At 48.8% G+C, this 21,908-nt stretch overlaps 1 protein-coding gene across 5 annotated transcripts in view; it reads left to right on the top strand.

The window, feature by feature from the left end:
- Zbtb40 (zinc finger and BTB domain containing 40) overlaps positions 1-20,929 on the top strand; it is a 67,934-nt gene extending 47,005 nt beyond the window's left edge. For 4 of the 5 annotated variants that reach the window (XM_041652311.1, XM_041652310.1, XM_041652314.1 and 1 more), the window contains 12 exons: positions 444-580; positions 1,372-1,573; positions 2,079-2,212; positions 4,344-4,512; positions 4,821-5,282; positions 5,933-6,139; positions 8,718-8,882; positions 10,293-10,507; positions 13,423-13,585; positions 14,214-14,300; positions 15,557-15,783; positions 17,313-20,929. In XM_041652311.1, the coding sequence (XP_041508245.1) occupies positions 444-580; positions 1,372-1,573; positions 2,079-2,212; positions 4,344-4,512; positions 4,821-5,282; positions 5,933-6,139; positions 8,718-8,882; positions 10,293-10,507; positions 13,423-13,585; positions 14,214-14,300; positions 15,557-15,783; positions 17,313-17,507 (2,363 nt within the window). In that variant the 3' untranslated portion in view covers positions 17,508-20,929. The remainder of the gene's footprint in view (positions 1-443; positions 581-1,371; positions 1,574-2,078; positions 2,213-4,343; positions 4,513-4,820; positions 5,283-5,932; positions 6,140-8,717; positions 8,883-10,292; positions 10,508-13,422; positions 13,586-14,213; positions 14,301-15,556; positions 15,784-17,312) is intronic. The other variant, XM_041652312.1, reaches the window with a different exon arrangement.
- The last annotated feature ends 979 nt before the right edge of the window (positions 20,930-21,908 follow it).

Here is a 21,908-nt window from a genome sequence, read left to right on the forward strand (position 1 = left end):
AGGAAATATGACTTAAGAAGTAGCTAACAGATGGGCACAGGGGGCAACTGAACAGAACGGCATGCCTCTACCTGGGTACGGCCTGGACTGGTGGCTGATGGTATCTGGGATCACCACATGGGTCCTTTACCCCAGGCATTGTGAGGAAGACCCGCTGATCTGTACATCAGAGCCTCTCACAGTGCAGCCTTCTCATTACCCACCTGCTGGGCAGTCCCTGGCTTCTACCAGGCAGTCGTCTGTTTCCGTGACCCTGAAGCACAGGTGTCGACCAGAGGAGACTCGGTTGCTGTGTGTGTGGCCCGGGGCTAGCCACGAGACTCTACTCTGAGGCAGAAATCGCTCTCAGCTGTTCCCCTCACTTGCGTCTGTGGCCTTGTTGTCTGTAGAAGCCCTTGGCTGCTTGTGGAGCCTCAGGGCTTATTGTGCTGCTGTCTTTCCAGCCCACCCTAGCCCTGAGAACTACGGAGCTGAGCTGTTGAGAAAGTACCATGAAAACCTGTCTGAGGTTCTCACGGACAACCAGGTGCTGCTAAAAGTGATCTCACGTGCGAGGAGCTTGGCCCCTGGAGAGAGAGAGGTGAGCAGGAGGGAGGGAAATATGGCTATGTATACACACATTTACATTTTCTATAAATACATATACACCGCCAAGTTGAGAAATGCCAAGAAGGAGACTAGAAGGTGACTCATTTTCTAAGGGTAAATGCCAAATAGAATAATTGCAGTTTCCTTTTTTACAGTTTTATTTATTTAGTTTGTAGACTGGACAACTTGCAGGACTCAGTTCCCTCCTGTCAGGTGAGTTCTAGGGATCAAACAGAGGTCATTAGACTTGGTGGCCAGTGCCAGTACTCCCTCAGCCATCTCACTGGCCTAACTAGTTGTATTTCGATATTTTGCACTGCATGGCTCTGTAGTAATAAAGAAAAGCCTTCACGAGAAAGAACAAAGAACTTTGTCACAAATTAGAACTCTGTCAGTAGCCAGCTTTGGTGTACATGCCTATAATTCCCGTTGCCAGGGAGAAGAGTGTTCTGAGTTCAAGGCCAGCCTGGCGTGCACAGTGAAATCCTGCCTAAAAACCAAACCAGAGAGAGAGATGCTTTCAGCTAAGATTATTTTGTGTGTGTATATATTAGAAGCCACACCTAGAGCATCATAAGCTTTCTATTACTAGGCTGTGTCCCTGACTCTACTCTACCTGCTTACACACAAAGTAAATTTGATTGTAAAAAGCCCCCGAGGTTGAGGAGGTGAAAAGATCTCCCCTCCGGAACACGTTCACCTGAACCCAGTACTGATACATAACTGTTTTGCCACCAGCTCAGGACCAGAGTCTTACGCCCATGTTTATGTTGTATCTTGAAGGTTATGGAGACACTCGTGAAACAGGACTCTGGCTCAGGTGGCTTCAGTTCCCTGATGTCAGCCGCTCTGGAAAGGCAGACTCTCTCTGCAACAGCCATTTGGCAGCTGCTGCTAGTGGCTCAAGAGACCCAGACCTGCCCACTGAACCTTCTCTTGGAGGAAGTAGGAAAGGAGCCTGGCGCTGGGGCTTTCTTCCGGGCAGGTGAGTTGTCTGCCCTGTCTTGATGTTGCCCCTGTAGAGATAACTATTGACCACCAGGAAATAAGAGGACTCTCTTATGGTTGCCATCTGTGTCCCTCCCCTCAGGAGCAATGGCAGGTAAATTCCCATGTTCTCCTACATAGTGGGGTGACCATAGGTGACCAAGGTGCTGTGTTAGAGGAAAGCAAGAAGAAAGGATTTTCAGTGTGTTCAGAAAAGTGGCGTTTGAGAAGCTAGGTAGTGAATTCTGGTTCAAACATGGCACAGCATCAACACACGGAAACATCAGGTGGTAAAAGCTCACAAAGGCTTATGTGTTAAAGGAAATTGTGTCTGGGGATATGGGTGCTGACAAGCCCTTATTCATTATGCCTTGGCCACAGTGGTTAATTGATCTCACTCTTAGAGACGACATGTATTGTCTTTGTGAAGAGTAGAATTGAGAGGTGAAGGAGAAAATGATGCCCATGGTTTGGCTGAGTGTTCAGGTCTCCCTTTTTTTCAGTGACTGCCCCAGAGAGCACTGTGTTGGAAATAATCCTGAGGCATAGCAAGCTGGTCACAGAGGCCATCCAGCAGACGATGGAGCTCAAGCACTTTTCTCCAGAGGATGAGGCCCTGGCTGAGATTGTGAAAGAGGTGGGGAGTGGAGGGGTGGGTAACGGTTTGTGGATCATCAGATTCTATAGAACTTTACAGGAAGATGCCCTGGAGCCATCTCCATTCTCTGTGGTATACCATAATTACCGCAGTATACCATAATTACTGCCTGCCTAGTGCTCCATTGGCTCTTCAGAACACCATACCAGGCTTTTATTGGGGGCCACCAACCAGCTCCCAAATCATGACGTGGAGACATTATTAGTTATGAATGCTCGGCGTGGCTTAGTCCTGTTTTTGGCTATCTCCTTTATCTTAACCTGTTTCTCTTTACCTTTATGCCTCGAGGCTTTCTACCTTTCTGTATTTCCTGTGTCTGCTGGCTGTCTGACTGGCCCCAGGTGGCTCCCTCATTTCTCCCTTGTTGTCTTCTCCTCCTGTCTAGATTTCTCCTATTTATTTTTTCCGCCTGCCATCCCTGCCTATCTCCTGCTTAGCTATTAGCTGTTCAGCTTTTTGTTAGACCAATCAGGTGCCTTAGGCAGGCAAGGTGAAACAAATTCAACCTATCTTTACATAATTAAACAAATGCAGCATAAACAAATGTAGCACCACACCTTCACACAGTTAAAGTAATCCACAGCATAAACAAATGTAGCACATCTTTGCCTACTGAAAATAATATTCCACAACAGAACATCTTTGTTCTTTAGCTTTCCAGCCGTAAGTGGCAGGTTATGTCCTCTCCCTTTACAGAAGAGTTCAGACTTCACAGTTGTTTCCAGTGTAGGAAACTGGTGAGTGAGCGGGGAAGCCAGTGACACAGCCCCAGCGAACACATCTTCCAACTGCCTAAGCTCAGAGTAGCTGGAGAAATGGTGACTCTTTTTAACCATGTTCTCAGAAGCAGCTGGTCTCAGATGAAGGAAGTTGGTCTTACTGCATGTTTTCTTCTGGCTTCCTGAAAGAGCCAAGATAAACATAGAAAAAAGCTTTGCCCGAATGAGGCAGCAAATAGTGCCAGCTCGTTTTCTGTGTGGCATCTCACAATGGGACCAGCATCCCAGAAAATCTAGATGGGGGCTGAGGAAGACTCAGAGACGTCCAAACTTGGCCTTGTACATCTCCAACAGGGAAGGATAAATAAAGGAACATAAAATTAAATCACAGATGTACCTGGAGTGACCTTTTGATCCATGCAGACAGAAGGGCAGGCTCCTAACCATCCCCACTGGTGACAGCCCCGCCTCTGTCTGCCTCTCAGACGGGAAGAAGGCGGTGCACGCCCCTGCAGCGCTCCAGAGGCAAGGCTCATCTGCCCGTCTCTCTCCAGAGTGCTGTGCACTTCAGAGCTGAGGCCTCTGCCGTTGATCGCTTTAGCCTCACTAATTAGTCTCCTGCCTGCCTTCAGGGGCATCAGGGTTATTTAGATAGACCTGAAAAGAGCATAAAGGAAATCTCTTCCAAAATGAAAGTTCCATGTGGCCATCTGTGGATGGTCTCACTTTATTTTCTCAGTATGCTCTCTGCCCATAGCTCTAACATTCTGAAAGAGGACAGCTTTGAAATCATATTCCTGGCCTCTTTAAAGCCCCTATTTGAACCGGCTTTTAAAACGCTGAGTTTCAATGATGTTTAAAAGGGTACATCTAAGTGTCTAAAAATATGAAGCCACTCTCTATGCAGAATTACTTCTAGACATGGAGGCAATTATATATTATGAAAAATTATCCTGATCTCTACAGAAGCAGCCGCTGCCAAATGCTATAGCCCACCCCCACCCCTGGCTTCCCATGCTCAGATCCAGAATCTTATACCCTCTAGTCCCTTCTAGACTCTACTACCCCCCAACGTCCTGTGCTTAGTTCTAGAAAGATCCTTGAGGTGCCAGGTGCTAAGAAGACAGTCCTACAGAAAACACCAGTGCCCCCATTTGTTCTCTCTGTTTGCACGTCTGTCTTGATATGTGCTTTTCTGGTTTGCATTTTGCTAATTTTCTTGTCCTTTGAAAAACAGGGCTCCTTGTGTGTCTCCAGGAGAAATATAAACCACCTGGAGAGCTCTGTGTCTTCTCAAATTCTATCCCCATACACCCGTCCCCCGCCCCCGCTGTTGAAGGGCATGGAGAAAATCTGTTGTTAACACAGCCCTGTCTCTGGGTTTCATTTAGATGCTGAGCATATCCTCCGAGACAGTGAGCCCTGATGCGGCCGTGAGAGCAGTGCTGAGCAAGGACATGGAGAAATCTGTCTCAGCCTCTGCAATCTGTCGCCTCCTGTGTGGTGTCCACAAGTCTTTCCCTGGCCTGCAACCCCTCATGCAGGAGTTGGCACACGTTGGTAAGGAACAGGGGTTGGATCCTGCTAGACCCCAGGGCCCTTTCTATATTGAGTAGAAGAAACAGCGGTTGATGTAAGAGGATGCCGTGCTTCAAGATATTTATTCCTTTTACGCGCTCTTGGCGCCTACCAGCCAGGAGCGCAGGTGTGGCACGGTGCTATTTGTGTTTAGTGGGAAGTGAAGATGACAGCGGTTTTACTTCTGAGTTTCCTGAGGATCCAGATAATCCGGTCTCTCTAGGAGTGTGTTAAAAAGTAGCAAAGCATGATAGAACGAGCCCTAGAGCCACGAGTGTTCTCCTGTGCAGGGTTTCTTACCAAGGAAAATGGAGAGGAGAGGTTGACGGTGAGTGATAGGTTTCACTCTGGAGCCAAGGACAAAGAGGAGAAAGCAGCCAACGCAGCCAGCAAAGACTGCCAGCCCATGGAACAAAAGGATCAGGGGGAGCCTGGGTCCGTGCCAGAGCAACAGGAGAAAGACACTTCTGCCTCCCCGGACTCTGCCAAGAAGAGCTTCATCTGCAAAGCCTGTGACAAGAGCTTCCATTTCTACTGTCGTCTGAAGGTGCACATGAAGCGCTGCCGGGTGGCCAAGAGCAAACAGGTGCAGTGCAAGGACAGCAGTGGGACCAAGGACTCGGAGAAGGGGCTGGAGAAGCAGCAGCTGGAGACCCACAGCGTGGGTGGAGAGCCCGACGCCCCCAAGAAGAAGAAGAAGCGGCTGCCTGTGGCATGTGACCTCTGCGGAAGGGAGTTTGCCCATGCCTCAGGTATGTCAGAAGGTGGTCGTAGAGAGGACAGTGGCTGCAGATGGTGTAGCTTAGGTTCCAGCCTAGCCCCCTGTGTGTGCCTTTGTCACTAGGACCAGTTCATAGACACACAACGGTCTTCTGAGAAGAGCAGTCACTGGGGTTGGCTCCCCAAGCGTTGCTCTCCCAACTGTTAGGGAGGTCCCTCATCCCACTCTTCTGCACTGTTAGGGTGTTTGACGATAGAACTAAACACCTAGCACCACACCCACACACTGGAGATTGTAACTGTAGCCAGATGTTTGGCCTCTGGCTTGTTGGTGCCCACATCTCATTTACTTATTAATAAGAAACAATTTATTGATATGAAAATCCTGAAGTATTAAGTCAGAATCATTTTGCCTTGCCCCAGATGTCTGGTAAACCTAATGAACCATGAAAGTGTGAGGAATGAATGGGGAAGATGGGCTAAAAATCTCTATGCCAAATTCAACCAGAAGTGAAGCTAAGGTGACAGGGAAGCAGGGAGCGGACTAGTGGGCATGTGAATGGTGTGGCTGGCAACACAGGCTAGTGAGCTTGAGCCTGGTGAGTGCTGCTTGTTTGGACATTCTTCTGCTGTGTTCCTAACTGACTCTGGTGTCCCCTCCGGGCCTGGTACCCCTTCCTAGGCATGCAGTACCACAAGCTGACCGAGCACTTCGACGAGAAACCTTTCTCCTGTGAAGAATGTGGGGCAAAGTTTGCTGCCAACTCCACCCTAAAGAACCATCTGCGCCTCCACACTGGGGACCGCCCATTCATGTGCAAGCACTGCCTCATGACCTTCACACAGGCCTCAGCCCTGGCTTACCACACCAAGAAGAAGCACTCAGAAGGTGAGGGGCACCCTTCCTTTCCCTGCACAGTGCCACTAGGGGAGCTGAAACCCACTTGACTTTAGGCAGCACAGTAGTTGGGGAAGTAAAGGCAGAAGTAAGCATGTATGCACAGACTGTAGAAAGCTTTCTGGGAGGGCTTCTGAGGAGTCGGCTAGAGCAGTATTGGGACTTTGTGGTTAGAATTTACATGCAGCCGGAATCGTTTCACTTGTCATAGAGTTGAAGCAAGAGAAAGGACTGATGGAGTACTTCTGTCGCTGGGCCATGCTAAGTTCCAGGTGACTAGCTTGGGATCCTTGTGCCCTTTCACCCGCTGGCCTGAGGGCTGGGGAGGGTTAGAGATGGGTGGAACATATCAGTGCATCACACAGTAACATCCCAGGATGGTGGAGGAGACCATGGTGGGGACATGACCAGTCAAGAAGAGCTCAGCTTCTAGATGTGAATAGCCGTGCCTCCATCACTTTATCTGGATGGTTTCATTGTCCTCGCAGCCTCTCTGTCTCAGCATTCCCTCTTTACATTTAACACTAAACCTTGGCAGGCCACGCCTCTGCTCCACGCTGCAGTGGCTTTTTATCTGCAGTGGAATCTGAGTCCTGATAACCTGCCAGGCCTACAGACGCCACACTGCCTTCTGCTCTCAGCACTCCGTGCACTCACACTCACTTCTTCCGGGGACTTCTGTGCTTGTCACCTTTCTTGGGGCCCCTCCCTTCAGAGGTGTCTGCTCCTCTTCCCTCCTCTAGACATACCTTCTTTGGCCTCTTTAGTGGAAACTGCCTCAGCCTGTTTTTACTTTTCTCCACGTGCTTACCGCGTCGAGAACCATGCACCATAATTCAATCACCCTAGTGCCCCATTAGAGCACAGGCTCTGTGGTGACAGAATTGCTAGTCTTTCAGGAGAACTTAGAAAAGTGCATGGCAACAAAAGGCCCTCAAGGAACTCTTGTTTGTCTAGCAGTGGTGGCTCACCCTTTAATCCCAGAAGCAGAGGCAGGTGGATCCCTGAGTTCAAGGACAGCCAGGGATATACAGAGAAACATTGTCTTGAAAAACCAAACTTACAAAAAAGAAACACTTTGGTGAGTGGATTTCTTGAGTGCTGTTCCAGACATAGATGATTTGTGAACATGCTTACCCTGCTCCTGTAGCACTTAAATTTCAGTGGACAAGATAAACAGCAACTGTGGGATAGAAATGGAGAGGGTAGTCATTGCCATGGTGGAAACCAAGGCTGGGGAGCAATGGGGAAGGACAGGGCTGCCCACACCATCAGGGATGGGCTCAGCCAGAGGGACATCTGGAAGAAGGGCCACACCCCTCCTCAGTGCAGATGAGTTCCCAGTGGACCACAGAGCTGGAAGCAGAATCCTGAGGGGACTGCGATAAGAGGCTGTATTCAGAGAGGAGCTGCCAAAGGCCAAGGGTTTTCTTATAGCCAAGGAAAGGACTTCGGTTTTCTCTTCTGTCCTTCTGAGTTACCAAAAGTAATAGCTTGAAATAATACGTGTCATTACCACCAGGGAGCTAGAGGTTATTTTTAGAAGGGTCCTGAATGACAAAACCAAGGTTTCCTCTGGAGTAGGTTTATCAGGAAACTCATTTCCTAGTCTGTGAAGCTTCTAGATTCTTGCTTGGTTCTGAGCCACATCACTCCAGCCTTTCTACCTCCTTCTTGGATTCTGTATCCTCTCTCTTATCTGGAATTCCCCTAAGCCACCTAGATAGGATAGTGCAGTTCCTCATCACGAGACACTTGATTCAGTCACAGCAGTGACTTATAAGGTGACAGTAACAGATTCTTGCTACAGAAGCCTCCGAAGAGTTTGGATCAGAGTGAAGATAAGATGGGATTCACAGTGGGCACATGTGTTTGTATGCATGTGTGTGCATGTGCAAAATCTTCCTCAAAGCCTGGCCAGGAAAAAAGTAAGAACAAGGCTCCAGCTGAAGTGGGGCCTAGTACTGGACTTGCTTATCTGGAACCCACTCCCCAGTGGATGCTCCCTGGCCTGGGAGGAAACTCTGGTTACATTCTCGTGCACATGGGAAAGTGAAGGAGTCAAGGGCTGTGTGCTGACTGCAGTGGGTCACTGCAAGCCCTCGTCCCCTCTGAATTCCCAGATCAGCTTTGTAGTAGTGGGAATCCGTGCTAGACTTGGTTGTTAATTTGCTTTGTTCTGTTGTGAGATGAGTCTCCCATAACCTAGGTTGTGCTTTACAAGAACACCGTGTGTTTTGCAAGATCTAACTCACATTTCTGGACAGAAGGACCTATCTCTGGCTGGAAGTGAAGTATGCTCTTCCTCTCTGTAGAAACCTGATAAACAAACGGGTTCTCTTAGAGACAAGAGCTTTGTTCCCCATCCGGCTGTGCTCACCCACTGTGTGATAGGTTATGTTTGTGAGGTAGATGCGTTTGATGAGGTGCCTCAGACTTACCCAGCATTGCCTGAGGTAATGTCACCTGCCAGTGACATTTCTCTGGTGTGTGCTTTCGAGTTTGTTCTGTTTGTAGGAGTGCCATTCGCGTTCAGTGCTTGTTCTCACATGTTCATGCGCGTTTGCAGGGAAAATGTACGCATGCCAGTATTGTGATGCTGTGTTCGCCCAATCCATCGAGCTGTCCCGACACGTGAGAACCCACACTGGGGACAAGCCGTATGTCTGCAGGGACTGTGGAAAGGGCTTCCGGCAAGCCAATGGCCTCTCCATCCACCTGCACACCTTTCACAGTGAGTACTGAAGTCACAGTGTCAGGCACCACAGGCCACGTTTGGCACTGAGGAGGCCTGTGACAGTCATAACAGAGCAGTCACTGCTCTAATCAGCCTCCCATTAAGGACTTTCCCAGAGCTCCTATGTGCCCAGCATGTGAAAGGTCATTTACCCGAGGAGTTAACAAGACTGTAACTCTAGTCAAGTGGACCTCCAGACAAGTGGGGTTTGGGTCAGACCCAGCGCCACAGTTCCAGTGTCTTCTCGACCTCAGGAGATGATGATCTGCTTTAGTCCTCTTCTCACAGCAGGGGGAGAATCAGTGAAGGAGAACACTTAATCTTCAAACTTAGTCTTTCATTCCCTAGAGCCCCTGCTGGCATATCCTAGAGCCCCACTGACATACCCTAGAGCCCCGATGGCATACCCTAGAGTGTACCATTCACACAATCCTAGTATTCAGGATCACAGCATTGCTCATAGAAACTGTCAAAAGAGTCTTAAAAGATAGTGTGAACCTGATATTTCCATGGGGGTAACTAGCAAAATGGTTCTCAAGGCTGCTATCGGCAGTATTCCTGGGTTATGCAAAGTCACTGTACATACATAGGCAGAGCTATGGCTTGCACTTTCTTGTGGACAGAGGATTTTATTATCAAAATATTTTGCTTTCAGTTGCTTTAAGAAAAAGATACAATGTTTTCTGTCATCTAAATGACAGAAATGTCCATCAGCAGTGGTTCCTATTTTTGAGGTCTCACTGAGGAGTTGGCATATCCATGGATGTATAGGTGAGACATCTTCCCTATTAGATCCTTGAGCAAGGATTGGTTGATCTCTAAACCTTGATTTTCCTAATCTTAAAATAAGACTCAAACTAGACCCTCCTCTCCTGTTCTCTGAGGGAGTTAACTTGCATAAACTTCCGAATACACCCGCCCAGTGCTCACTGGGAGTCTGTGCAAAGGCTTTACTGTTGGGTCTCAAGTTAGGACCAAAAATGTGTCCCCTTACTGCCACTGTCAGGAGACACAGTGACACTCTAGAAGGTGTGTTGGGAAGGTCTACAGGGAAGTGGTAGACAGACCTATCCCTGCAGACAGGAGAAGCAAGCATGGTACTGCCTGTAAAGTAGCCCCATGATGGAGGGAGTTTGACATATAAGACAGGAAGCGAGTGGTGGAGGTGAGCAGTTTGACACTGCACAGATGGTGAGTCCAAAAGCTTGGAGGAGTCCTGCCTCCTCAGGAAAAGGGAGTAGAGCCAGATTGTTGCCACACTGAGCTGGGGTCCTTGACTCGGGTGCCACAGGAAGTCTGAACAGCCTTCCATCTTGCTTGTACGTAGCAGTGGCATGTCACTGACTGCTGCCTGTGCTATTATCTCCCTCTGCCCCTCCCTCCCGTGGATGCCCTGCCTGGAAGCAGACATAGAAGATCCTTACGACTGCAAGAAATGCAAGATGAGTTTCCCCACGCTGCAGGATCACCGGAAGCATATCCATGAGGTGCACTCCAAAGAATACCACCCCTGTCCCACGTGTGGGAAGATCTTCAGCGCCCCTTCCATGCTGGAGCGGCACATGGTGACCCATGTTGGAGGGAAGCCCTTCAGCTGTGGGATCTGCAACAAGGCCTATCAGGTGACCCTGGCCACCAGGAGCACACCCCCGTCTGTGCCTTACTCCCTATTGGTGTTTGTTGCCTGCAAGCTTGTCTCCAGGATGTTACAGACAATTTGACTCTGAGAAAGCATGAGCTGGGGCTGTACTCAGTGAGCACACACTTATCATTCATGAGACACATCACATGGCTTGGTTACCTTTCTTCTGTCTTATGTCTGATTTGTTCTATTGGCATCTCCTGCGTGCCTCAATTATCTCCTACTTCTTCCTCTGTCCAGAAGTCCCACCTATACCTCCTGCCAAGCTATTGGCCACTCGCTCTTTATTGAACCAGTCACAGCAATATATCTTCACACAGTGTACAAATATCCTACAACGTTTCTCCCTTTGTCTCAACAAAAAGGAATGCTTTTAACTCTAACATAGTAAAACTAAATACAGTATTAACAATTATTCTTTAAGAATTGCATTCACAATGTCCAGTCCATTTGTATTTGGCATATTTGGAGGAAGTATTATCCATCTTATCTTGATGAATTTAAAGTTTTATACCTAAACCATCATTTTTATCATTATTTGTATTACTATCTTTAAACTATCTTTTTATACCTCAAAACATTTTCTTAGATAAACAATTTAAGCTTTTATGTTTCTCAACCTTATAAACTTTTCATCTCTTATGTAAGTTTCTTTTTTGAAATTTGTAACAAGGAAAACTATATCTATCTCATCTTCAGCTTCATTAGAGAAAAGAGAAGGATATAATATTACCTGAGTCAACAGAAGTGCAGAGCAAACCAACTTCTAAAACTATAGAAATGACAGAAACAGCTGACTTCCTGGAGAGTCACCCAAGGTTCATCTGCAGCATTGGAACATCCATCTTTGGCCTGTAGGCCAAAATATCACAGACTTTTCTGTGAAGCAGGAATTTTTTGAAGGCCTGTCCTACCTTGTCTTGGCAAAGTTTGGCAGTCTCTTTCTCATCCTTCTTGTCCAGTTTGGACAGCATTCTGTCAGCAGTCAAGGCAGGGGTAGTTTCTTTGCCCCATGACTAACTTTGCCACAAAGAAAGCAAACTCCATATGAAGGTTCTTCGATGCCCATCCTTTTTTTAAGTAAATTGTTGCTTCCAGGAGCAGATGTGTCTTACTGTCATGAAAAGCCTTATGTTATTAAAACATTTTAAATGCCATATTCTGTAGGTCTTTTGAAAGTGTTTGAAGACCATCTACCTATTTAAAATATATGTTTGACCTTGAAAACATACCTAACATGACTATAAGTTTGATACCGATGACTAACTACCAACCTGTCTTTCTTTTTATACTAAATAGCTTTAAAGGACTAAAACTTTACTTTTTCTGGGGGAGAAGGTTGGGGGGGTTGAGACAGGGTTTCTCTGTCGCTTTGGAGCCTTTCCTGGAGCTAGCTCTTGTAGACCAGACTGGCCTTGAACTTATAGAGATCCACCTGCCTCTGTCTCTACCTCTGAATGCTGGAATTAAAGGTGTGTACCACCACCACCTGGCTAAAACTTTACATTTTTAAATGAGCTACATAGGTACTATATCTTAAACAAGAGTAGAACATATACACAGTATAACAAAAATAACCTTAAATTTGTATTGATATACAAAAATCCATACCAATGTAAAATATTTGAGACTAGTTGGTGTTCAAAAGTAGACTCAACAATCCACCCTTTTGTTCCATAATTTCTATACTATATCCTTCCTTTTCTCTTCAGAAAGAGATCCCTCCTTTATTCAGTGTTTTTCCTGACCATGACCAAAAACAACTTGTAACCAACCCCCCTAAAGGACGACCAACACCCATAACCATGGAATGACAGAAAGCCACCCACCCCACCTCTTGGGGATGTGGGCATCTGTTTTCTAGACTGCTTCTTGCTATCTGGGGGGCAATGGCCTCTTTAAGGGACTCTGAGAAAATTGGGATAATGGTCAAGTCCTGGGAGAGCTAGCTGTGTTGTTTTTGTTTAGTCTCTGTGTGATGGGAAAGTGTAGAGCTTATCTGAAGTTTTGGCTGGAGCACAATCTCTGCTGGCAACTTTGATGTTGATCTGGATGTAGAATTTTGAGGAAATCGTAACAGGCATTTTGCGAGGCTGGATCACCTGGGCTACTTGTCTTTATTGGTGTCTGGTCCTTTTTTTGAAAACACGTAAACTTTTAAAGGTAACATATATCATCAGTAACACAACTATGGAATTGCAGTGTGCACAAGTCAGTTAAAGATGATTTTTTTGTTTTATGTTTGTGCAGCTAAAAGACATCTTTTAAGTCTTTATAAGTTTATTTGGACTGTATAACCAAACCTCTATCCATGCCATAGGAAAGGATGACATGTAATAATAGGTCATAAGGACTCTAGCCAACAAGATTTATCATGTCTCATCCAGTCTTAGAGCTGTTCCTATAGCAGAGGGTTATACATCACCTGTCCTGTAGTCTTTTCTGTTTTTTTTTTCTTTTATGTCTTTAGCCAAGATTTTTAGGAGGTCTCCCCCAATCAAATCTGATCTTCACTGATTTTGAAAGAATCCCTGTAGCACGACTAATAAAAACCCATTAACCAATAAAGGCAACACATATACAGAAGGACTTCCTACACCATATCTATACCCGTGTTCTTTTCTTTCTTTAGCATCTGAGCACATTTTTATACATACTATATACATACTATACATATATATAGTGTGTCAGTTGGCCTCAATGGGAAGATCCTTATATCCCACATACTCTTGCATGAGTGAGGGCTTACTGTAGGGTCTACTAAGCTCTGCCTGTAGTAGCCTCTCCACTAACATCAGTCTCCAGGGGCATGATTCTAGATCCATGAGCTTGTGTCCAAACTTTCTGTCATTGCTGGGACTTTCTAGGATCTCACATTTGCCAAATGCCTTGCAGCAATTGTCTGGTCTCTGGTACCACAATCGAACCCACCACCCAGATGTATTTGCTGCCCAGAACCATCGGTCACCCAAGTTCTCATCGCTGCAGTGCAGCTCCTGTGACAAGACCTTTCCTAACACCATCGAACACAAGAAGCACGTCAAAGCAGAGCATGCAGGTGACGCTGGTGCGGCCGAGGGTGGAGGGTCTTGAGTCATTTGTCCAGGCACTGATGATTGCCTCTGTTCTGCCCTGGCTCCCCAGAGGAGGGGCCACACCTACCCATCAGGAGCTGTAGTGTACATGGCAGCAGTTCCCAAGCCCCCTAGCATAGAGCAGCGTAAGCTCCAACCAGCCCTCAGGAGCCAGCCAGCTCCTGGAAAGGGTGTCGGCTTTCATGGCAGATGGGTCCAGGTGGGAGTCTTGGCTCTAGCTCTTAGCAGCTGCATGACCTTGGCAGGTGACATCTCTTTTCTGAGTCTGTTTTCTTCTCTTCAGAATGGAAGTTATTAATACCTTCCTTGCAGGTACATTTGGGGATAATCACAGCGGCTGTCAGTTACAGAGCGTTTCCTATGCATAGGGCACCAGCCAAGCACTCTGTATATTTTGTCATTTAATTCTCACAACCCCTTTGCATCCATCTGGAGCAGATGAGTGCTCTTTACCAGTAGGTTACCCAGATCTCTACAGGCACCGGTTCCTAACAGTCGGCAGATGCTATATGGAACGTGGGTCCTCGCCCCATCCAGCCCTGTTCTTCATCCTTTGTCTTTTCTGCCGCCTCTTTCCTTTCACACTCACAGATCTGAAGTTCCACGAGTGTGACCAGTGTAAGGAGCTCTTCCCCACACCAGCTCTGCTGCAGGTTCACATCAAGTGCCAGCATTCAGGTCAGTGACCCTCCTGTATGTCCCTGAGCTGAGCTCCACCATTCACACCGCTAGAGTTCAGCCTGTCTTTTTACTGACTTGTGCCTGCATTTCATCTGGAAGATGGCATACCAGTACCAACCTCACCTGAAACCATGAAAGCTTCAGGCCTGGCCCCGATATGCAGCCCTGTGTGAGAGCCATGACTGTCTCTGGTGCTATATTTCATTAAATATAAACTGAACCATTTTTAAAGAAACATCCAGAAGGAATAGTGCTGCCAGTGAAGCTGTGCTTTTTCAATTATTAGAATTTGTAGGCTTTTCAAAGTAGTTTTTCCTTTTTTGTTTTTGTTATTTTTTTTTCCAAGAGAAGGTTTCTCTGTATAACAGATCTAGCTGTCCTGGAACTTGCTTTGTAGACCAGACTGGCCTCAAAGTCACAGAGATCTGCCTGCCTCTGCCCTGAGTGCTAGGATTAAAAGTGTGTGCCACCACCGCCCGGCAGTATTTAGTCTTAATTGATACCGATTTTTGTCATGTCTCTTACCCAAGTACATACATAAAAAGGAAAGCATAAGAAATTAAGGAAGACTTGAGCATTATAGAGTAGCCTTTGGTCCCTTTTCCAGGGTTACTCTGCCATCAGAGCATTGATATAGTGCACAAGCTATAGGGTTCCATCAAAGGACAGGAAGCCATTGGTTTGGTCCCCTGAATACCTTATAAAATTGGCCTGCTTTAGGTCCCCAGTCTTGGAATGTAGCCAGTACTTCATTTGCCTTCTCCCCCTTAGACCACTGGATCTTTAAGAGGTAAAAGTGTGCCCCATCCTGTTTAAACATGCTCCCCTAGGCCACAGACTCAGCTTCAGCATGCACAGTTGCGGTCTAGTGGTCAGATGTCATCCATCCCATTCAGAAGTCTCAAGATGTGCTTCCTGAGGCTTCTTGCCTGGCCTTTGAAGACTGCAAGTTCAGTTCCCAGCCCAGAAAACAGTGCTGCTTAGAATTGAAGAAATGCTGTCCCGTTGGCAGGCCATCTGCTATTGGGTGAATAGTGGGCCAATACCTACCTCAGCAGAGTCCACTGCAAATGGCACTGTGGCCTGAGGGCCCTAGCCTGCTCTTTGTGCAGTTTCATAAGGAAGGTGTTTGAGCTTCAGGTCCCGTGAGCCCTGTCTCTACTCCCCCATCCTCACTGTGCCTCCCTCTTCCTCCCCTGCTCTAAGCCATCGTTCCCCTGCGGCCAGGTAATGTCTGCTGCCTCCTCCTCCAGGGTCGCAGCCATTCCGGTGCTTGTACTGTGCGGCCACTTTCCGCTTTCCTGGAGCACTGCAGCACCATGTCTCCACAGAGCACTTCAAGCAGTCAGAGAGCACCTTCCCCTGCGAGCTCTGTGGTGAGCTCTTCACTTCCCAGGCCCAGCTTGATGGCCACTTGGAGTCTGAGCACCCCAAGGTAATGGGCACTGAGACCCAGGCAACCAGCTCTCAGATGGTGCAGGTGAGACTGGGGTCATGGGATGTGAACAGAGTTCCGAGGGTTCCTCTAGGACACTCACTCTCAGTATCCAGTCCCACTCTGTGGGCCTCTCACAGGTCCTTACACAATGCCTTCCTGATCTTAGAATCTCTGAACTGCCTATCAGACAACGGGAAATTCTAGTCTGTTGTGGCCCCTAGGTGGAGGGAGCCTAGAACAGGAATTTGCTGGGTGGAACCGCAGTTTCTCCTTCCGGCTCGCAAATTCCCCACCTTCTGAAAGGCACTGCAGGATCTGGAGGGCCAGCAGGAAACCCTGGAGAAGACTGCTGTGTTCTACGGGCAAGGCCCGTGGGTAGACCTGGCTGGATACAGTACGCGTTTGTGTAAGCCTGTGCCTTCACTCAAATGGTGAGAAGGCTAAGCTTGGCCGGCCTGCTTCCCTGCTGCTTTCTTCTCTGGCATCTTCCCCAGAGGCAGCAGAAAGGAAAAGAAACTGACTTCTGGCGGCTGTCCGTGGTTCCTAGAGAAGCTGGGGTAGGGGCTATATACTGATGGAGGTGTCTCTGTCCAGCTGTCACACTGTCCAGGTGTAAGCCAGTTTTGTTTTGCAGCCTCTGGAGAGCAGGGCAGGATTCCAGGTGAGGTTCCCATTGTCGTCCCACCTTGAGCTACTCTGCCTCAGTCTTGCCTAGAAACAAGGCTTCTAGACGAGGTGTCCTGCAGGTGGGAGAGGACTCCACTCCTGAAAGAAAGAAAGGCCGTTTACTTTACAGCAGTTCTACTGAACCAGATACCTGGTGACTGGTCACCACAGTTATCCCACAACCGTGCCACACAGCTGAGTCCACCTTCCTCCCCAGTGCCCACTCTCCAGCCCTGACTGGTCCTCCAGAGCCAGGTGGCTATGCCCTTTGGACACACTGCCTTAGAAATGTCAAGGGATCAAACTGTCGGAAGCAATAGCTTGGAGGTGCAACAGGAACTCCAGAAGAGCTGGGAAGGCCTTCGTTAGCAGAGTGTGCAGGTTTGCAGGGGCAGCTGTAGCCTGTGGAGAGGACAGGAGCCTATGCCTGCCCCACCAGCCACTGGGCCAAGTGACTGAAGAGAGTTGGAGCAGCCATAGTTGAGCTACTTTCTTACCGAGAAGGCGTTCAGCCTCAGAGGGGCCCGAGCTCTTGGTAAAGCGCTCCTGTTTCCTTGGAGCCCTTGCACGGCACTTACTCTGCATGCCATTCCTGAGACAGGAGAAGCCAGTGCAAGCTGCTGCGCAGTATTCGCTGGGGTGTAATCACAGAGTCCATGCACCCCGAGGTGGCGTACTGAGCAAAATTATAGCAATTTAGTGCGCAGAGTTATTTAAATTGTCTGCCTGCCTCTCTTTTGCATCGCTGGTGTGTGAAACTTCCCTCTTCCCATTAGGTGTAAGTAATTGCTCTCCTCAGGTGAAAACATAAATATCATCATTACGGCGTGAGACGGGAGCCATGTAAATTCTGGGGAGCTCACTGTGGACACTGCCCGGAGCAGCCTTCCTGTCTTTCCTTTCAGGTGATCCAAGCTCCAGAGCCAGCAGCCCCAGCCGAGCAGGTGATCACGTTAGAGGAGACGCAACTTGCTGGCTCACAGGTGTTTGTGACCTTGCCAGATTCACAGACCTCTCAGAGCAGCTCTGAGCTTGTGGCAGTGACGGTGGAGGATCTGCTGGATGGTACTGTCACCCTGATATGTGGTGAGGCCAAGTGAATGGCTGCTCCTCCAGTAGCGGGGGACTGGACTGGATCGCAGAGGAAGCTCACAGCCTGCCTGCCTCTGCTCTAGCTGCTGTCCCAAGTGGTGAGCTGTTGGACTCAGCTCCACCCTGGTGCTCTCCCTTGGAAGTCAAAGGCTTCGTCATTGTCCTAGGACACAGTGTCTGAGCCATCCACTCTGATGCCAGCACTACCGCCTTAGTAGCAGACAGCCTCAATTCTCCAGGCTTGCAGCTCAGGCCTAGATTCCACCAACCCCCCAGGGAAGTCTGGCTTCTGAAATGACAGTCTGAAGAGTAGTGGATGGGAACTGGTGGCCAAGGTGGCCGAGGAGATACAGCGTGCTGGGTAGCCTCAAGAGCAGGGGAGTTACCTGCGTCTGAGCCCACAGAGGGCCTGCAGACACCGCCAGTGCCTCTGCATTAAAGCACCAACAGCCTCCAGGGACATCAGCTCGGCAGCTTGCCCTTCCCACTTCCCCCATCCTCTCCTCGGCTCAGGTGCCCCTCAGAGCTTGGCTGTAAAGCAGGTGCCAATGTTAACAACACAGGAAGCTCTTGTTGCCATTCTGGATCCCTCCAGCTCTGACCTTCCCAAAACAAAGCTTTGGAGCATTGCTGTGGGAGGCACCTTCACTGAGGCCATCCAGCTACGCTTGCTTTTTTGGATGTTCTTTGTTGCATTCCTTATGGAGAGCGACCCTGTGATCACAGGCCTTCCATGCCTTCCAGTAATCAAGGCTGAAACCTTTCCACAGCCTGGAGACCTCTTGCTGGCTTCCTCTGGAGCATGTGATAAAATGACCCAGCTCCTGGGGGCAGGCCTGTTCCTGCATGTGGGGGATGAGAAGTATCCGAGGTGGCCTCTGTCTCTGCCACTGGCCCACCTGCCTAGTGCATGACCTGCTCTCTGGGCTCCCCCTGGCTACATGCTCACTGCAGATCGGTGCTCCATTCAAGTCTGAGCGTCACAGAGCCTTTTATCTTTAGATCCTGAGATACAATCTGGTAATTGATGGCTCATGGAATCTGGTTGGAAGTGCAATTAGATGGATGTTGGTTCCTGCTGCTTACAGAGAAGGTTTGCATTTATCTTCCTTTCCTGGAAGCCCAAAGATAGAAGTGGGGCTATCACAGCTTTTGCCCATCAGGCAGGGCTCCCTGCCACCTAGTGTGGCTTGACTCCCTACACAGGGGAATGCCCTGATTTGGTCACTTGCCTTTAAGCCACCTGCTATCAGAGATAAGCCCGCACAAGTGCAACTCACATGACCATGTGCAGAGATGAAGATCAAGTCTTGTTATGGTGTAGGTGCATTGCCACCATCCCTGCACCTGGCTCACTGCGGAGGCCAGGAGGTAGCGATTTAACCTACAGCAGTGTTCAGTGCCACCATCCCTGCACCTGGCTCACTGTGGAGGACAGGACGTAGCAGTTTAACCTACAGCAGTCAGTGTTTCAAGGGCTGCCCCTACACTGGGCACAGGCAGCCCAGGTGAGTTTCCGAGCTGGATTCCAGCTCTGGCCAGCCTGTCCCAGTCAAGCCCATCCTCATTGTATATGCAGGCTGCTTGAATATACTTGCTAAGGAATCTTTCCCCTTCTAAAGTAAATGTTTTGCAAAGCCATTCAGCCTCAGAAACCAAACACTGACCAGAAGATGGTGCTCAAACATCAAGACATCACCTCCCTGAAAGCTCAGTGTTCCCACACTGCGGCCCTGGTCTGCTGGCTTTCAGACCTGTGGCAGCCGACCAGGGGAACTCTTGATCTGTAAGTGGTGTGCCAGTCCCTCCACATCAGTAACCCACTGAAAGACAGTGGGTGGCACATGCTTCCAGCCTGTCAGGAACAGCAGTTCAAAATAATACATCCTGAGATCCTATGAGGGGAGGTCAGCCTAATACACAAAGCCCGAAGTTAGAGGCCTGAGTGCCAGGCCCTGCCCGGCCTGAAAAAGCCAATCTCGGGTTTCCTGGGGACCCAGGTGGTGCTCGGGCACACGCTCCCTTCAGTCATCAGATGTGTCTGCCGCAGAGAGCCGTAGGGCAGGTAGGCTTGCTGCCCATCCTTGGGTGCACAGCTCTGGTGCACATAACCACAGCGCTGGATCTCACCTATCCTCAGCGAGTTCTGTTCTGGTGACTGGTGGCCTCTGCTTCAGCTCCCTGACTTTTTATAGTGACTCCGAAGAAGCCTGGGGAAGGTCTGTCGCTGCTGCCCCAGAGACCTGAACTACCGCAGAGGGCATTGTTAATGGGCCTCTTTGTCCACATTGCTTTTACAATGGAAGTGTGGTTCCATTTGCTTCCTCCCCATGAATATGTCTGCCTGGCCCTTGGGCAGCAGCCAGAGGAGTCTCCAGGTTCCTTGGGATTTGTATATTTGAGCCATGGGGCACCAGTCCTCCCCAGGGCTCCTGATTCAGCCACTGAAGAGGAGAAGGTGGATAGATGCCAAGCTGGAGTCTGGTTGGTCCGTCACCAGTGCATGAACAGCAAGCAGGTGACTGAGGAGCAGAGACCACTGTGAGCATTTTGGCCAGTGTAACAGACAAAGGTCTTTCTCAACTATTTTATAAACTGACTCTTCTGTCTCCAAAGCTCTTTATTGGAAAAGCTCTGAGTTCAGTCAGTACCCAAGTCTGTGGCCTAAGCTCTAGGCCTGTGTGCTGTGCTGCCCAGTCAAAGGAAGCCTCTGGCCCCTGCTGACCACAGGGGTGATACCTCAGCCTTGTTCCTAGAGTCTGAGCTCCAGTGGTCAGGGCTGAGGACTCAGATGAGGGACAGACATGCCAAATAAGGGGAAAAGATGTCTATTCTCTTGGGGATGGGTGTGTCTTTAAATCTCATGTGCCTGAGAACCTGTACTGACAAAGGATGGAGATACTGACATGACAGCCTCACTTAGAACAGGCAAGTGCTTCTAAGGGACAGGAGTATTTCTTGTGGAGCTAGAAAGTTGGCCAGTGGTGGCTATGATACTGGTTTGCTCCAGTGAGCTCTCCCAGCCTAGCCCTGTGCTGCAGCGCCCTGTGTGTCCCATCAGGTACTGGGAGCCTGGAAGAAAAGTGAAAGACATGGGGCCAAGGGAGTCAGAGGCAGGTTAATAGTTTTGTTGCTATGGAAACTTTGGGGGCACTGAGGACTTATGCTAAAAACTCAGAAAGAAACTCAAACTTATTCCAGTCTAACTGGGCCTATGAAGAAAGAGAGCAGTGCATTCTTTGGGGACTATGTTGAGGAAATCATTCCTTGGGCAAATTTACATGGCCTCCAAGTTGTGACAATGGTCATGGTTTCCCTGAGCAAAGCCACCCATGACCAGGACAACCAGCCCCATGAGATGTGTAAACTGGATGGCAAACATCTCCACTCAACATGCACTGTGCTTACAAATAAAGTCTGTACTTTGGAAGCAGTTGTGGTACGTTATTTCAGGACACTGGTGTTGTAGATCCTTTTGCTTTTTGGTTCTGGGCAAAGAAAGGGCTTGGTGTCCCTGGACCATTGTGCACCTTCAGGCCACGTTTGGCCTGGGGGATAACTCCCATCATGCAATTTCATCCTAATTTCTCTTTCGAAAGCAGCACATTTCAGAGCATGGAATCCGGGAGACACCCGAGTTGCCCCACACTATCCTACTGGAGGGGCAGGGGGACACCTGCTCAGCTCCTTCCTAGGCTCTTAACAGTAAGGGGAATGGTGGCTATAAAATCCGCATTTACTGAGTTTGGTGTGGAAGGTTTACATGCAGGCCAGCCTCCTGTGTTCTCTAATACGAGGAGAATCTTTTCTTCCTCCTCTGTCTCCCCCTTCTTGAATCCCCTGAGACCCCTTACGACATCCACCACTTTTCATTTATGTATTGATCTCAGTGGCTCCTGAGTGTGCAATAGATAAGCAGAAACAAAGATGTCACGTTGCTGTCAGCTGACAAAGGACAAGAGGTGGTTTTAGGAGGACCAGAGTTGAGAGGAAGCCTGTAGCGCACCACACCCATCTGCGCTACCATACAGTTCGTAAACCGGGCAAGGGACTGGAGATCTGGAGACTTAAACACAAAGACTCACAGCAACACTGGTCATCCTTGAAACAGGAATGCCCCCTTTATTGTGTCCAGGGGCAGCTTATATAGGGATCCTTAACTGATAGCCATGCCCCAGCCAAACCCACCAGAAACCACTCCCCTGCCATCAGGAACTCCTGAGGATCTCGTGCTCAAAGCAACTGCAAACATTACAAGTTGTTTACCAGAAATTCAGGATCTGGGGGGTTCACAGCTCCCAACAGAAGCCTGCTGCATCTTCAAGCTGAACTAGGCTCCAAGACTGGGAAGACAACGGGGGGGGGGGGGTGCGGGGGGGGCAGGCGGGTGGCACTGTGCTCACTTCTGG

This window comes from Microtus oregoni, unplaced genomic scaffold, assembly GCF_018167655.1.
Source record: "Microtus oregoni isolate MIOR12 unplaced genomic scaffold, Mior012 000005F_ref0000423, whole genome shotgun sequence".
NCBI lineage: Eukaryota > Metazoa > Chordata > Mammalia > Rodentia > Cricetidae > Microtus > Microtus oregoni.